Source organism: Protopterus annectens, chromosome 7.part0 (genome assembly GCF_019279795.1).
Source record: "Protopterus annectens isolate FY-2018-M chromosome 7.part0, PAN1.0, whole genome shotgun sequence".
Classification (NCBI taxonomy): domain Eukaryota; kingdom Metazoa; phylum Chordata; order Ceratodontiformes; family Protopteridae; genus Protopterus; species Protopterus annectens.
This window is the reverse complement of record NC_056739.1, coordinates 1,137,728,047-1,137,745,546: the sequence shown is the minus strand read 5'-3', so window position 1 is coordinate 1,137,745,546 and position 17,500 is coordinate 1,137,728,047. Positions and strand designations below refer to the sequence as shown.

General features: G+C 39.2%; 1 protein-coding gene and 1 pseudogene across 1 annotated transcript in view; both read right to left on the bottom strand.

The window, feature by feature from the left end:
* The window catches only part of LOC122807308, a 178-nt pseudogene extending 4 nt beyond the window's left edge, over positions 1–174 (bottom strand).
* RASGRF1 (Ras protein specific guanine nucleotide releasing factor 1) overlaps positions 1–17,500 on the bottom strand; it is an 892,789-nt gene that overhangs the window by 597,014 nt on the left and 278,275 nt on the right. Inside the window, exon 9 of the mRNA XM_044076380.1 lies at positions 6,047–6,165. Coding sequence (XP_043932315.1) covers positions 6,047–6,165 — 119 coding nt within the window. The remainder of the gene's footprint in view (positions 1–6,046; positions 6,166–17,500) is intronic.

The following is a 17,500-nucleotide window of genomic DNA, read 5'->3' as shown; positions in this document are numbered from 1 at the left end:
GTATGAATTAAACACCCTGACCATTATGTCAACTCCCAACTCAAATAAATTATGTATTTGAGTTTCCCACATTTGGGGAAATCATTGTGGTAAACTCAATCAAAGTGCAATGCAAGTTCCTTACCCTATGGAACCCCATTCTTTTTCATGTTATTCGCCCTGCCACCTAAGTATCAAAAAACACCTTAACCATTATGCCAACCTCCAACCTCCTTATAAACCTCTGGTGGTCTAGGCCCATGGGATGAATTGAAATGACCCTTTAAGGGCATACATCATCTCAGCTGCATGGCTTCTAAATGGACGATTTCTTTACATTTTACTTTTTAAGTCCTTATGGATACTTCAAGCCAATAGAATCAAACCCCACTAGTTTTAGACATGCAAGTTTTAGCCTTTTTACTGACTTCATTAGTACGGTATAAGTGGATAGTCCCCCTCATTTTTGAAGACAGACCTTAAATATGGTTAAGGAAAGACTATGTTTCACATGGATGGGGAGCCCATTCCAGAGAATGGGAATTCTCTAACATATTATCTATCTCAGCAACATTTCCTATATATGTTGCAAACAAAATTTAGGTCTTTGGAGCTAGTAGTTTTGCTGATGTTTGTTTTGCAGATGTGCAGAAGGTATATCAGAGTGGGGTCCAAGGATGCATTGTGAGCCAGAGATAGATTGTTTCTCAGTAGTCTTTAGGAGACTGAGTACAGAGATAGGGATTTGAGGTGATCCGCACAGGACATTTTATTTATGCTTTGTATTCTTTTTGTAAGGCTCACAGTAAGACGCTGTCTGGTTCGACTCTCAGTTAGAGCGTCTTCTGCATGGAGACATGCGTGAATGGGCATACCTTTGTTGAAGGTTGTGCATCAGGGCTGGCAACTCGGTATGTAAAAATCAACTGCCAATCATTAGCGGACCAGAGTTCCGCTGTGGCGACCCCTAACTGGGAAAAGCCGAAAGTCACAACAACATTCTTTTTGTAAGGAACCTTTGTGGATGTTCCGGTTGCTGCACATGTCTGGTTAGGTACATAACAAAGGGGGTATTATACTCTGTGATGGTTCTAATGAGGCTCAGTACAGTGGTATGATGACTTGACCTACATCTAGATGCCAACATAACAAAGGGGGTATTATACTCTGTGATGGTTCTAATGAGGCTCAGTACAGTGGTATGATGACTTGACCTACATCTAGATGCCATGCCCTTACTTATAAGTTGAGCATCATAGAAGGATTTTCTTACTACTTTGGGCACATATTAGTCAAAAGCTAGGGTACTATCTACATGAGTTCCTAGATACCGGACTAGTGAGTCAACTCTTAGGGGTGTTTTATCAATGACAGTTTCCAGGAGTTGCTGACTTCCTAAAAGGTACTATAATGCATTTTTTGACATTGAGGTTTAAGCCATGGCTTTGGCATCAGTCATTTGTCTGTGTCAGACTTTCCTGTAGGGTGCTTGCATCTTGGGGGGATTCTATGACTGCTTCCAGTTTGCAATCATCTATGAACTTCGTTGAAAGCTATGTTACTGTGTACATGCATTCCTAGATCCCTGAATAGTGTGTCAACTCTTAGGGGTGAATTATTGATGCCATAGTTTCCAGGAGAGACTGACTTCCCCAAAACATACTTTAATGCATTTCTTTGCATTGAGTTTTAAGCAATGGCTTTGGCACCAGTCATTCATCTGCATTAGATCTTTCTGGTGTTTGCATCTTGCGGGGATTCTATGATTGCTTCCAATTTGTGATTATCAATGAACTTGGTCAACCAGAGGCCTTTGACATTAGCTTTGACTTCCAAGAAGTGGCTGCCCAGCAGACTCCTGAGGTACTTCACTGATGACTGGCCTCTTTGTGGAGGTAGTCTCCCTGATTCTAATCTCCTGGGTCATATCAGTGAGCCATCTGGCTATCCAGTGCATTACATAGGAGTTTATTCCTAATTCCATAAGTCTGTTAACAATGTCTGAGTGGGGTATTTTATCAAAAGCCTTAGCCAGATCAAGGTAGACAGTATGCACCATTTTACCCTCATCCATTGCCTTAGTGATGTTTTTTAAAAGAAGTCTTCAGGTTCACTTTGCATGACCCTACTTTGATGAAGCCAAATGGGGATGGATCCAATGTCTGGAGGTCTTCAGTGTCTTTGTTGTTCATTTCCATGATAATCCTTTCCATGGCTTTGCAAATAAGACTAATCTGATTAATGGGTCTGTAGTTTCTGAGATCTGTTGATCATCTGCTTTTATGAAAGGGGATAACCATTGCAGTTCTTCATTCTCATGGCACAAAGCTTGTTTTGAGACCATAGTTAAATAGTGACTTCAATGGCCCTTATAAATTGTATTTTAGAATATTTAGGAGGCATCCCAGGATATTATTAGGGCCCACTGAGGCTGTGTTCTAGGTTTTAGTGAGTGTAGCCAGGACTTGCTTTCTATTTATAGTTGAAGGGGTTATGTTTAAATATATTTTTTGGGGAGGGGGGTTGCTGGGTGTGTGTGTGTGTGTGTGTGTGTGCATGTGTGTGTGTGTGCGTGTGTATGTGTGTGCGTGTGCATGTGCATGTGCATGTGCATGTGTATGTGTGTATGTGTGTGTGTGTGTGTGTGTGGGGGAGTTGGAACTCAGTTTGTCAGCCAACATATTCAATACATCACCATGGCTCTTTGAATGTGACACCATTAACCACCAGTTTGGCACACTGTTGTATGCTGCCTTTGACATTTCTGACATAGCTGAAGAAGGCATTATGGTTGTCATTTGCCTGGGAGGCTATATTAACCTTGAAATTGGCTTTATTGGACCTTATTAGACCCCTTATTTGCCTGTTCAGTTTGATAAGAGAGTTCTGTCCTTATGTGAGTTACATTTCCTGATTTTATTTTTCTTGTTATATATCCTGTTTAATTTGGGATGACACCAGGCATTTTACCCTCATCCATTACCTTGGTGATGTTTTTTCAAAGAAGTCTTCAGGTTCAGTTTGCATGACCCTACTTTGATGAAGCCAAATGGGGATGGATCCAATGTCTGGAGGTCTTCAGTGTCTTTGTTGTTCATTTCCATGATAATCCTTTCCATGACTTTGCAAATAAGACTAATCAGATTAATGGGTCTGTAGTTTCTGAGATCTGTTGATCATCTGCTTTTATGAAAGGGGATAACCATTGCAGTTCTTCATTCTCATGGCACAAAGCTTGTTTTGAGACCATAGTTAAATAGTGACTTCAATGGCCCTTATAAATTGTATTTTAGAATATTCAGGAGGCATCCCAGGATATTATTAGGGCCCACTGAGGCTGTGTTCTAGGTTTTAGTGAGTGTAGCCAGGACTTGCTTTCTATTTATAGTTGAAGGGGTTATGTTTGAATATATTTTTTGGGGAGGGGGGTTGCTGGGGGTGTGTGTGTTTGTGTGTGTGTGTGTGTGTGTGTGTGTGTGTGTGTGTGTGTGTGTGTGTGTGTGTGTGTGTGTGTGTGTGTGTGTGTGTGTGTGTGTGTGTGTGTGTGTGTGTGGGGGGGAGTTGGAACTCAAGTTTGTCAGCCAACATATTCGATATATCACCATGGCTCTTTGAATGCGACACCATTAACCACCAGTTTGGCACACTGTTGTATGCTGCCTTTGACATTTCTGACATAGCTGAAGAAGGCATTATGGTTGTCATTTGCCTGGGAGGCTATATTAACCTTGAAATTGGCTTTATTGGACCTTATTAGACCCCTTATTTGCCTGTTCAGTTTGATAAGAGAGTTCTGTCCTTATGTGAGTTACATTTCCTGATTTTATTTTTCTTGTTATATATCCTGTTTAATTTGGGATGACACCAGGGTGGTTTGTTTTTGGAGTTAGTTTTGGGCTAACTTCTGATAGGTACAGAAGCCTGTCTGCAGCTATTGACATGGTTGTACAGGGTTTCTCTATACAATTCTGCATAGGCTGCTGTATTCTCTGTGTTTGGAGGAATACTAAATTCTAACAAACTATCGCTTAATAAAAGATGGTTTACCTTTGAATAGTTCCTAACTATTATTGGGTTTACTGGGGTTACTGAATTGATTTTGATTTCAAAGGTGACAGTTTATAGTCAGACCTTACCAGGGAGGATGTGACATTGGGAGTACGTGTGCGTCTTTCTCCCATATTTCTGAGTATGAAGTCCAGTATGTTGGAGCATCTAGTGGGCATATGCACCAAATATTCAGGGTGTTTATGAAGTCCAGACATCTCTGTACCTTCAGATTTGAGGCTTTGTAGGACTCCCAGTCTATAGATGGGGGTAATTAAATTCCCCCGTGAGTAGGATGTTTGATTGGATAGTAATTCATTAGGTCCAAGTATGTGTTGTGAGCTTCTTGGGACATGGAGGGTGACCTATAGCTGGCTAGGATATGGTACAGGATTTTATCAATGGTAATCTGCACATGGAGAAACACCAGTGCATCATCCTGTTAAAGGTTGCCTGCAAATCATTTTCCTTGGCAAGGTGAGACATTGTCCATGATTTAAGGTGTGGAGTATCATAAACACCCTGCAAAAGAGGAAGAGGGGAAAGGGGTTGTTAGGGTCACTCTGTTTGTAAAAATGCTGCAGAATGCATCACCAATCTTCTGAGGTAAGAATTCTGAAGACCTCAGATATTATTGACATTCATCAGAAACTGATTGATCAGAACAAGCAAATTCTGAAGTTCTTTCTACAAATAATTTGCACGGGGGATGAACAGGGTTCCTTTATTTCTAAAATAAATAGTCTTAGCAACCCTAAGTCTGATTTTACATGACTGCCTTAGCTATTAACAGAGAAGCAAATAAGATGAGAAAACAGTGGTTTTCCAAGACTTTTTTGACCTGTTTGTCATAGTTCAGATAGCCAATGGCAACTAATCTTTTTATGGTGACTGGGAAAACTATTTATTGAAATGATAGAGAAGTAGTGATTGAGGAAAATTATGTAAAGGTCACTATATCTAGGGCAAGGTTAACATACATATAAGAGTAAAGCAAGGGCCAACTAGTAATAGAAACATCTACCTGCAAACCATATTCTTTGGCAAGGAGAGATAGATCTATCTTTAATGGCGCCAGGAGGAGATATGCTTCTTTGGAAAGAATGATCAGTGAGAACAGGAGAATAATTGCTACGTATTTCAGTGTAAAAGCACTTCTTAGCTGTATTAGTAACAAAGTATCCAAATAAATCAATGCTTCCCAGATCTTCTATTTGCTCTGGTAACTCAGTTAAACACATGGAATGACCAAAGATAAAAAAGCAATGACTTACCTATTGTGTCTGTTCTTTAAACCAGCTAATGTGGAGGTTGCCTAAAAGGTCAAAATAAGGCTCATGTCCCCAAGGGCCCAAGCCAGAGAACAGATGTGATAGTACAAGGAGTGGGGACATAGCACATAAACAGTACCTGTATGGTATATAGAACTCTAGATTATTTACATTAAATTTCCACGACAAATATACTTTGTTCTGTTTTACTGTAAAATGAGTCTGTTAATATACAGTCTGATATATTTTATGTTTGTACCATATCTCTACTATTCATACATTATAAATGAGAGATAACTATGTAATTCTGCATATTTTTCATTACTCTCAGTATTAAACATGTCATTTTTTTTCAGAAATTACCTGCATGCACTGAATGAAGAAAGAAGGGAAATATGGGGGCAGCAGATATTTGCAGAACTGTAGTTTAAATTAGATTTGTTACAAGCATGAGAGCTGGTAGGAGTAAGGAACATGAAACTCTTACATCTGGTTTACAGACGTCTGGCTTATAATATATATATATATATATATATAATATATAGTCCAGGTTTTGGTAATACAGTTAGTCTTATAAGTAACTTTGCTGTAATACATTTAATACATAATAACAAGGTCATCTAGTTTGATTCCCTTTTCCCATTTCATATAGTTATGCACTAAAAAAGCTTATGAAGAAACTATGAACAAAACATTTTATGAACCTTTAAAATGCTGAAGAAAGAAAAAGTAAATACAAAAATGTGTACCTTGTCTTACAAAGGTTTGACTAGTATCCAGTAAAATTTCACAGCCCTCTACGATCATCCGTTCTATTGCTAAGTTCTTTCGAATATTTTCTGTTTCACTCACTTCATCATGCATTATCCTATGAAAAAGCAATCAACAAAGACAGAGTTTCAGTTACTTTTATTTTGCTTGTATTCCTTCACTTTACATGAAGTTCTGGTAGCATTGTTCATTGCATAAATACATTTTACAGAAAATACCTCTAAGAAATAATGACTTGCTGATGTCCTTGTCATTTAGTTTTCTATTTCTGATTCTAAAATGGACTAAAAAGTATGTTGCATATGAATTTAAAATATTTAAAGCTTCATCTCTTGCATGTTCAGTGCATTATGACTCCATATTGAAACAAAAGTACTGCAACATCAGAGTAAAATTATTCTTAAAAAAGCATTCCTAGGAAGGTTTGGAAATTTCAGAAGATTAGCAACAATAATACTTTTCTAACACACACTGATTATTTTTAAATATCTCAGCAAATGGTATAAAAGAATGTTGTAAAAAAGTCAGCAACTAAATGATTTTTGGTAAAAACATTTTTTCCTTTTCTGACTACTGATCAACACAAGTCATGCCCTTTCAATTCCTGCAATGTGTCATGTTCTAAGGAGGTGTGATTTATTTGAGCTTGCTGCAGAAGCTATACAAATCTTTACATGAAGTCTGAATTTTACACACTGGAATATATTTCATGGGAAACCAATGATGCCTGTCTAGCAATGTGCAGACAATCACAAGTAATTATAAACAGTAATCACTTAACCTGTACCTATTAGAACAAACTAAATGAAACGGGGACTAAACACTGGGAATTGCAATAGCCATAGAATAGGAAACAAAGCATCTGTTGTTAATTTATGTTTTTTTTATCACAGATTATCTTGGGTACATACACAAACGTGCATCTATAAATGATCGATGCATACATATATAGCTACCGAGCTGCCTCTCTTTTGAAATGTCAGGACTTGCAATGCCATGCTCCAAAACACTTAAAAATGACCAAAAATACAGAAGAGTTAATATTAAACATCATTCTTCTCCTTTAAACTTGTTCTTTGCATTAGAGTAATCCAATTTCGGAGTTAGTATATGCAAGTCCAGATTTTAAGTCATTCACATTTCAGGACTCTGCATTGTAAGTGCTGACATTTTAAATGATTATCTGTATAGCTATATAGACACACACACACACACACACACACACACACACACACACACACACACACACACACACACACACGTTATTTGATTAAAACTCATAACTATGATTAGAAAACATTGCAAGTTTCACCATGAGCAACAGTGAATAGAATTTAGAAAAAAAAGATTGCAGTGGGCAAGTCCCCCTGCATTCTCCAATATGTATGTGCACCATCTCCAAATTCACTGTAGCTCAAGGAAAAGAAAAAGAGAAATTCCTAGTATTTCGCAGTCTTGGTCTTTAAGTGCAAATTCTGCTATTTGCATATTAGTGATCAGTATAGCACATAAGTGGGCTGACTGATTATATGAGCACTAGTCTAGCAGCTTCACACACACCTATAAATAATATATATATATATATATATATATATATATATATATATATATATATATATATTTGGCTTTATAGTAAGTAAAAAATATGCAAAAACAATTCGGCTGCAATGGTGCAGTGGTTAATGTTGCTGCCTCACAACAAGAGGTTCTCCGATTTGATCCTCGGCTGGGGTGCCTTCTGTGCAGAGTTTGCATGCCCTCTCTGTGGTCTCGTGGGTTTCCTCTGGGTGCTCCGGTTTCCTCCCACATCCCAAAGACGTGCTGTTGGTGGACTGGACACTCTAAATTGGCCCTAGGTGTGAGTGCATGTGTGTGTGTGTGTGTGTGTGTGTGTGTGTGTGTGTCTTCTGTGGAAGACTGGGTGCTGGGCTGGTAACATGACACTGTAAAAACTCCACTGCCAATCATGAGCAGACAGGTAATCTGCTGTGGTGACCCCTAACTGGGAAAAAGCCAAAAGAAGAAGAAGAAGAAGAAGATTCAAAAACAATTCATCAAAGCTTGCATGTTGAAAAGCATTTTCACCAAATTCCAAAACTATCAAAATACAAATGGAGAAGTGTTCTTTAACTGAAGACCAGACTTCTGGTAAGTTGTATAGTTCGATGTTCTGGGTTTTGATATTCTGAGTTTCGCTATTATGGGCATTAATAACTGCTCAGCCATCCTGTTGAACGTTGCCCTAGTGTTGTACCCCAGACAACAAAAGCAAATAAAATAAAATATAAGGATATATGATTAGATCACAATAGTAACGGACTATGTAAGAGTGAAAGAAAATAGGAGCGAAACTGGAGAGGTGATATGTATTTGTAAGCATTTGTACTTCCAGAGAGAACTTGCTTTAAAGGGATGAATAAATATGAAAGAGAGTCAAAGATACAGAACATCAGCTGGAAAATACATTAACGAGGATCTGTGAAAGCAAGGATAACAACCAAAACTGACCATAATAGTGATATAAGCAAAGAACAGAGTGAGTAGGAAAATTCCCTAATAGACTTTGGAGTAGGTTGAGCTTGAAAATTCCCTAATAGACTTTGGAGTAGGTTGAGCTTGAAAATTCCCTAATAGACTTTGGAGTAGGTTGAGCTTGATTAAGAGGGGTATGAGCAGAAATATGGGTAGGTCACCTTCCCATTAATAGACAACTGAGTAGAGGGACCATTTATAGATTCATAGGTATTCCAAGGCTACTAAGTTTCATGACCCTTTTGGTCTTGTCAGTACATTTTCTGAGGCTGCACCTCCTTTGTCCTGGAGAACCATACCAGTCAATCCAGGAGTAGATTTTAAAATACCCATCCAATCATCTAGTTAATGTTTAAAGGATGATAATGAGTCACATGCACTGGAAATGTATTCCATTAAATATGCATTCATAGCACATGGAAGCACCGCCCAAAAACCACGCAACATGATAATTAGGCATGTGCTCAGTACTGAAAGCACATGGAGGGGACTTACCATTTCAGAACGGGGGCTGTTGAAAGGAATCAGACATCTCTGAGTAATAAAAGAGTGAGGAAGTTGTGCAGACATAAAAAAGTGCCAGGTCTACAGTTACTAGTGTGTTTCACAGAATTTATATCACTAATAAATGAAAGTATGTGGCAAATACTGCAGATCAACATTTCTGATGATGAACCGGTTCAGATGATACTCCTTTTTGTTCAAGATACAGATCATGTGCTGTAATAATCACACTGGAATATATTTGTTGTAGTCCATTCTGTACAAACTTTATGTTTCTTAATTTAAATCAAGTCTGAAGGAAAATTAGTAAGGGCTGGCTGGTAGCTCTAGCTGAGGGTAGCACCAAGGTTTATCATCAGTGCAAAGTGCCTAACTATAGGCATTGCAAATTTCTCAGAGGCAGTTACTAATGAACAATACAGAAAAGGTCAGGACACTGATCCCTATAGAAATGAGGTACTATTGGGTCTTTGAAAAAAGTACTTGTCAACTTAAAATAGTACTATTTAGTACAGGGATAGTGCATCAGCAAATGCTGCGAGTAGAGTCAGAGTCTGAACCATACAGATTTTGGGGAGTGAATGGCATTGTCTATGAAATGAATAGCTCTGATCACACTAAAGACAACTGCTTCATCACTTTGCTGATTATCCATCTTTCCCTGAATAATCCAAAGTTACTTTTAAAGGTAAAAAGGGCTGTAAACCAGAATAAAATCATAAAAAGTCATTAACAAGGGACAATGAATGAAGGTGCCAATGTTTACAAAAGAGCAAGGCACTTATTAGTTGTTACTGTTCTTTTTAAGTTTGTAAAATTAACTTATGCAGAACACATTTTGTGATACATGCCTGTCTCTGCTGGATTGAAGGATAAAGCCCCAAATGTGATCCAGATAACCCGAGTTCAACTAGTGGATCTGCTGCTTGAAAGGCCAGGTGGGATGGGGTATAGGAATGAATGGCTAGCATGGGTTGTCCTATCCTGAGGTGTAGGGGGCGGCAGTGTAGTTGGCTGCTTTACACATACAGGCAGAGGCTTTCTGATGACACAGTTGCAGATGTTAGCCAGAATTGTTAACTCTGCTTGCCAAGTGGGTGTCAGTATCTTTTATTAGCATGTAGACAGAAGCAGTCATACTCCTAGAGAAGGCTCAGCAGTCCATCACAATGATGGGGTGCTCAAATCAGCCATCAGGGTGGGATTAATCTCTAAAATGGAAGCATCATTATTGAAAATCCGTGGTGGTGGTGCTGCAGTAGCATTGTCACCTCACATTATGATGCTGTCCGGTTCGACTCTCAGCTAGAGCGTCTTCAGCGTGGAGACATGCGTGAATGGGCCTTCCTTCGTTGAAGGTTGTGTGTCAGGGCTGGCAAATCGGTATGTAAAAATCAACTGCCAATCATTAGCGGACCGGAGTTCCGCTGTGGCAACCCCTAACCGGGAAAAGCCGAAAGACACAACAACATTATTGATCTGGTCATCAGACATGTCAAAGGCGCAAACACCTCCATATTCATAAAGACAACAGTATATGAAGGAAAGCTGAATATTATGCTAGTTAGTCTCAGTGACTTAACTGATAGTACACTGTGGCTGTGGGTTCTATCCCCTTACTATATACTTGGATTCATAATACTGACATGTGACATTGGAGGTGCTGTCCTTTGGATGACATGTGAAACTGAATTCCATTCTACCTCAGTTGGTAGTAACTCAGGTGGCTATAAAGGATTCCTTACAACCTATGGAAAAGAGAGTACAGGAATCAACTTAGTATCCTAGCTAGATTTCCCTTGTTGTAGATTCAATAATATACTAATATTAATACATTTCTTAACAGTTGTCCATATGTTTGTTATTTACATAAACTATATATGAATGCAACTCTTCAGAAAGAAGGTGTAAGGAGAAGGAAAGCTGGACGTAGTAGTACTATTCTGGACAAAAGATAGTAAGACAAAATAACCTTTTGTCAGTAGCAGTATTATGGCTGGATTTATGCTGATATGAAGAAATAGCTAGTAGCCCTTCACTTTCTGTGTTGTTCAGTATCTTATTGATATGATATAGATTCACACATAAATACTAAGCAAGCAGTCTACAGATCATTCCAAGTCTAGCCTATTAACCATATTTAGAAGTTCCCACAAGACTCAAAGAGGGCAAGACAACAGAGACCATGAGAAAAATTTGAGGCTGCCCATCTGGTTATCTAGTTGTACCTTGTAAGTAAGAAGGGTGCTGCTCTGCTTGACATAAGAAGGAAGTTTGTTCCAGAGATGGAGGATATATAGGGACTTGAATGTGTCAGACAATTGCATCATATTTATCTCTTGATGAAGGTTTAGGTCCTGAACTTGGTAGTTGAAGAAACATTTTTTCTGCTTAGGAATAGGAAATCATGGGTGTATGTCTCGTTAAACTACTATATTATAAATAAAAGTACCAAAACCTTTAGGCATAGGAGGTCATGATAAATAAAAGTACCAAAAACTGGAGTATTTTTCATTCACTCTTTGTTACTCACTGTATCCAACTGAGGGTTACAGGTGAGTCTGACTCTAATCCTGTCCACAGTGGATAACAAAGATGCCAGTGTGTAATAAAGTACACATCACACACACACACACACACACACACACACACACACACACGTGTGTGTGCACACAAACCCACCCAGACAAACGCTTACAAGTCTGCAAGTAATTTGAAGCAGCACTTCTTTGGGCTTTAGGCAGACATTATAGCAGCCAGAAAAAAGCCATGTAGTTGCAGAGAAGACATAAAGAGTCTGTATAGAACTGAGCTGAAGAATTGACTGCTCTGAGGCAGCTGTGGTAATTGCTGCACCAGTGTGCCAGCCAAATATATGCAACCGAGAAGGTGAAATCCTGTTTAGAGTATATAAAACAATGTGGCTACTGTATGAAAATATATTATAGTTATATTCGTACAACAAATGGGTATGCTGTACATTTAAGTCAAAATATTGGCACTGGTCCTCCAGTGTATATTCAGTAGTCATTCGTCAGACTCCAGTTTTAGCTTTGATACCAGAAGACCATATGGGTTTTCCCCTCACCAAGTATTTGGATTTGTATTTAATTACTGACGGTTCTGTGTCAGGGTGATCTTCATTGCAGAGGCGTGATACTTGAAAAGAGGCCTTAAACTGAAGTCTCAGCTATCTGTTTCTGTGTACTTTAGGTTGGCGTTAATAATTCAAACAATGCAACACACTGTACTTATATTCAGAAAGACATATTTATGTTCTTATGCACACCTACATCTAAATCTTAAACCTTTATCTTCCATATGTCTGAATTGACCAGTTTACATCAAAGCATACACATCCGTCACCAGACTAACTTGCATCTAGTCCTCTTCATGTTAATTTAGTTTAAAATGTTCTTCCCCCTCCATGTGTAGTATTTTACAGCAGCCTAAAAATGCAGAAATGCCATGCTGGTCCACTTACAGACAATGTTTTAATATAGATGTGTTGCATCATCTTTTAATGGGTCAACATATGTTTCATACTACATTTACTCTGCAATATAAAACGTGTATTGGTTCAGTAAAAGGAAACATATTACCTTTATGTTCTTGTGTTCTCAGTAGCATCTCAGACCTGTGTGATAGATACCAAAAGTCCTAGTATATCCAAATTGTATCTATCATCTTCCAAAGGCAGAGAAATTTCAGATACTGAACGCAACTTGTTTATGCCTAATCTTATGAAACATTAAAAACTCTTTTACCTTTTTTCTTTTGTAGTCATTTATTTACACATGTACTACTCCTTAATGTTTTTTAATACTTTTGTATTTACATGTATACTACTTTTTCGCATATTTTCTTTTCCTTGTATAATCTTAATGTATCTAGGCTGCCACCTATTTTATTTATGGTACACTTTGAACAATGATACCTAACCATTGGCTCATATTATTCATATTTCTATTTCTAAAGGCTGGGGATAAGTTGAGATGTGAATCTGTCTTACCAACATGCCTTATGTATTTGTTGATGAAATTTTAGGATATAAACAAGGCTGGCATAAACTCAGGACACAACAATCAAATCTATAGCAGTATAGTTCTAGCAACCTGTTTATCATGCAGTAGAACCCTTCAGCATGTTTTTGTACATATATTTCCTGTCTATTCAAAAGCCAGGATCTTGTGTGATATGCTTTTAGTGCCCCATTAAAAATAATTGTGATACTAATATTACTCTCCCTGAGTCTTTCAAGCAACATTTCTATAACTCTGGATTATTTTAGCCGTCCGTACATTACCTGTTGAATTTTGCAGTCTAATGTCAGCCACACAGATACTGCCCATATTTTAATATACTTGACAGCTTTTATACAAAACTCTTTCTTCAACATCTGGATCCTTCATACAGCTGCTAATAAATGAGATTACAAAGAGAACCCTGAGGTAAAGTACACATCTCATTTGGCTATAATCTCTTTATTATCAAGTGTATTCCTCTCTTAGCAAACTAATTCAGCCAGCCTAATAGACTTCTGTCTTACCACCTATAATCTGATACCAACTCTATCATGTTATAAGGGAATATTGTATGATCAATGTGGATAAAAGCTATAGAAAAATTCAAATACATTGTAAGAGTTCTTGCCTCATAACACCTGCCTGCATTACCTATTCCCAGAATGGCAAACAACTTGATCCTCAAGATGATTCTTGCTCTAAAGCACATTGGTGAATGTCCATAAACTCTTTTGTTCAAACTTTTCAGCAACAGCCCTTCTCAGTATGGAGAACATCGATGTCTGTGCTGTGACAGAAACCTGGTTCAAGGCTCCTGAGAGCACCCCAGCACTATCAGGTTTTACCTCATATCATGCGTTCCAGCCCCAAAACCCGGACAATACCAAGAAAGGAAGAGGGGTATCCATATTCATCAAGGACACCCACACCTCAAGATTGGTGGTATCGCACGATGCATCGGAAACCATCCAGGTGCAATTAACCATAGGCAAGATTGCACTGCAATTTGTAGCATGTTACAGGCCACCCTCGCAAACTCAGGAACCTCATATGGCCTTCCTGAAAACACTGGAGGGGATAAATGTATCTCCGAACACCATCATACTAGGTGACTTCAACTACCCTAATATAGACTGGGAACACTACTCAAGCCCAAACACTCTAGCCCAAAAGTTCCTGGAATTCATAAACTCAAATGCCATGGAACAACTAGTCACCATCCCACAAGAGGAGAAAACATACTTGATCTCATCATCACGAACATGGGAGCACAATGTTCAACGCCGGAAGTATACCCCTCACTGGTGAGATCTGATCACAAACTAATCTCGCTGGAGGACCTCATCCACCCGAAATGAAAAGAACACAGTAAAGAACTTCTCAAAAGCCGACTTCACACTTCTAAAGACTAGTGTGGTCTCCTTTAAGGCCCCTGAGCCGGTTAACATTACTCAAACCGCTGAATCACTTACAAATGCCTTCTACCAGCACCTGCAGGGCTGCATGAATCAGGCAATCCCAAGCAAAACAAAGACTCTTTGTACCAAAGGCAAGCATCCAGTCTGGTGGACCCCAGCCATAAACAAACTCTACAACAAAAGGAGAAATCTACTACAAGATAGAGCAAAATCCTTAAAAGGTAAGACACCGCTGATCACTATAAGTAACAAGCTAAGAGCTCTCATAAAATCATCCAAAGCTAATTTTGAGAAAAAAATAGCTAAGGACTCTAAAGACAACCATAAGGCATTCTTTAGCTATGTCAGAAACCTAGGAGGAAACTCCCAGATATGCTCAGAATTAGTTCAAAATGATGTGAAGATTACTGATCCTACAGACATTGCCAACATACTGGCTGACAGGTTCAGTGCAAACTTCTCCCCCCCCCCTAAAGGAGAGATATCTATACCAAATGATTGTAGCCCCCCAAATATCTCTAACGCCCAGGTGAGAACTGCTCTCTCCAAGGCAAAGAGCACAGCATCCATGGGACCTGATGGTGTCCCCGGCTGTGTGCCCCATGAACTCAATGAGGAATTAAACCCACAGTTAGGACAGCTGTTTAATCTTAGTCTCACCTCCGGATTTGCCCGGGAGTGGCACAGCAGCGACTGTGGTCCCACTCCACAAAGGCGGTGCCTCCACCGACCCTGGAAATTACCGTCCCATTAGCTTGACAAGCCTTATCTGCAAAGCCATGGAGAGGATCATAATGGATCTCATAAATAAAGACATAGGGAACTTGCAGACTTTGGATCCAACCCAGTTTGGCTTTGTCAAAGGCAGATCATGCTTTTTAAACTTGGTTGACTTTTGAAACAGTCACCAAGGCCATTAAAGGCAGTTCATACAGCCTACCTAGACCTGGCGAAGGCTTTTGATACAATACCTCACTTGGGTATCATTGAAAAACTCATCAACTTAAATGTAAACCCATATATTACAAGATGGGTTGCAAACTGGCTGAGTGACAGAACCCACAGGGTCAGAGTTGCTGGCGCCATGTCAGACTCAAAGCCTGTCACAAGTGGTGTCCCACAGGGCTCAGTCCTGGGCCCACTCTTGTTTGGCATCTACTTTTCTGAAGTACAAGCAAACACAGGAGGGTTATGGCTGACAAAGTTTGCAGATGACTGCAAACTGGAGTTGAAATCACATCCAACACAGATATCCTTCAGACGGCTCTCACAGAAGCGGATAACTGGTGCCAGAGCCATGGCCTAAAGTTAAATGCCAAGAAATGCATAGTCATACCCTTCGGGAAAAATAAGGTTACCCTAGCTACCATATAGGTGGCAATCCCTGAACACAGAAGAAGTTATTAGGGACCTGGGAACCCAGGTTGACAGTAACCTTTCATTCGACACTCATATTGCTAAAGTAGTTAGGAAGACCTTCTACATTGCCCACCTTATCATGAAGGGATTCACATCTAGATCAAGGGAAGTCATAGTCTCCCTATACTCATCACTCATCAGACCAATGATCGAGTACAATGCCCCATTCAGAATGTATCTGACCCGACACTTGCAGCAGCTGGAGAGGCCACAAAAGTTCCTCACCAAAAGGATAAAGGGTCTCAAAATCTGTCTTATGCTGCCCGACTGAAAGAACTCCAGTTATATTCAGTTGCTTACCGCTTGCTCAGAGGTGACCTATGCCTGACATACAAGGCCATGTCAAACCCAGATTTGATGAACATGCTTCATCTCAAAATCTAGATCCCTCAGAGCCACAAGGAGACTTAAACCCTGACACGGTTATTAATAGGGCGTGCTGGAGGGATAGATTCATCACCCAAAGACTCCCTATGCTGTGGAACAAAACCCGGTTTATGTGAGGCAGAGCACCTCACTGGCCTTGTTCAAGAGGAATCTTGACCAATGGATGGGAGATCGCAGATACACCCCAGGGGTTACCTCAGTGTCACTGCTCGACAGAGGCACAGCAAAATAATGGGCATAGTTTCTCCAAACTAAAGGGGTGGCGTAAGCCACAAAACTATGGGCTAGGCTTATAAATGCCCTCGGGCAGATAGCCTAGTATGAACCTATGAACCTATGAACAGTTTGGAGGCATCACACAATAGGCTAACTGATCTAAGACTGCTAAAATCTTGTCAGTATAGTGGGGCTATTGTATTATTGATCCATTTCTTGGGAATCTTGTCATCATAACAATAGGTAGGTAGGTAACAGTAGACATTTTTAACAGTGATTAGTTCTGTAGCTCTATTCATCAGTATGAAGATATTAATAAGCATGCTTGAGGGTTAAAATTACCTAAGTGCAAATTTTTACCCTCTTCTTAAGCTTATTGTTGTAGATTCAGTAATAAAGAGACTGAGAAAAAAATGTGCCTTACTAGACCATACATCTTTAAAAGTAATAAGTCTGCTTGGAGACACAATAATCCTTCACCAGTCACTTAATTTTAATCAGAGTTTCATACTTAATGCATTAAATGCACTCATAATGGCAACAACCAGAAAAAAATAAGCACTTTTGTTTTTGTTAAACAGACTTCATCAGATCTAAATTTTACAGACTAATATTTCAAACCTATGGAGAAAATAATAAAATGTATTTGCATTTGGAAAAAAATATCTGGGTTTCTTAGGGGGCATGTGACATGCACTCATGTGTAGTAATTATTGCCCAATCAAGTTACTGTAAAGTAAGCCTTAGTTAGTATGCCAGCTATAGAGAACTGAGGTATTCCTTAATCAGTCAACTGGTCTACTTGTGGGATGCCTACCCAATCAGGGAGCAACCTTAAGCAGAGAACCATAAAAGTGATTTGTGATGTCTGACTTGAATCTATAATGCTACAGTGGAGGGCGTATAACTAGGTGTGAGTGCCATGAGCGAA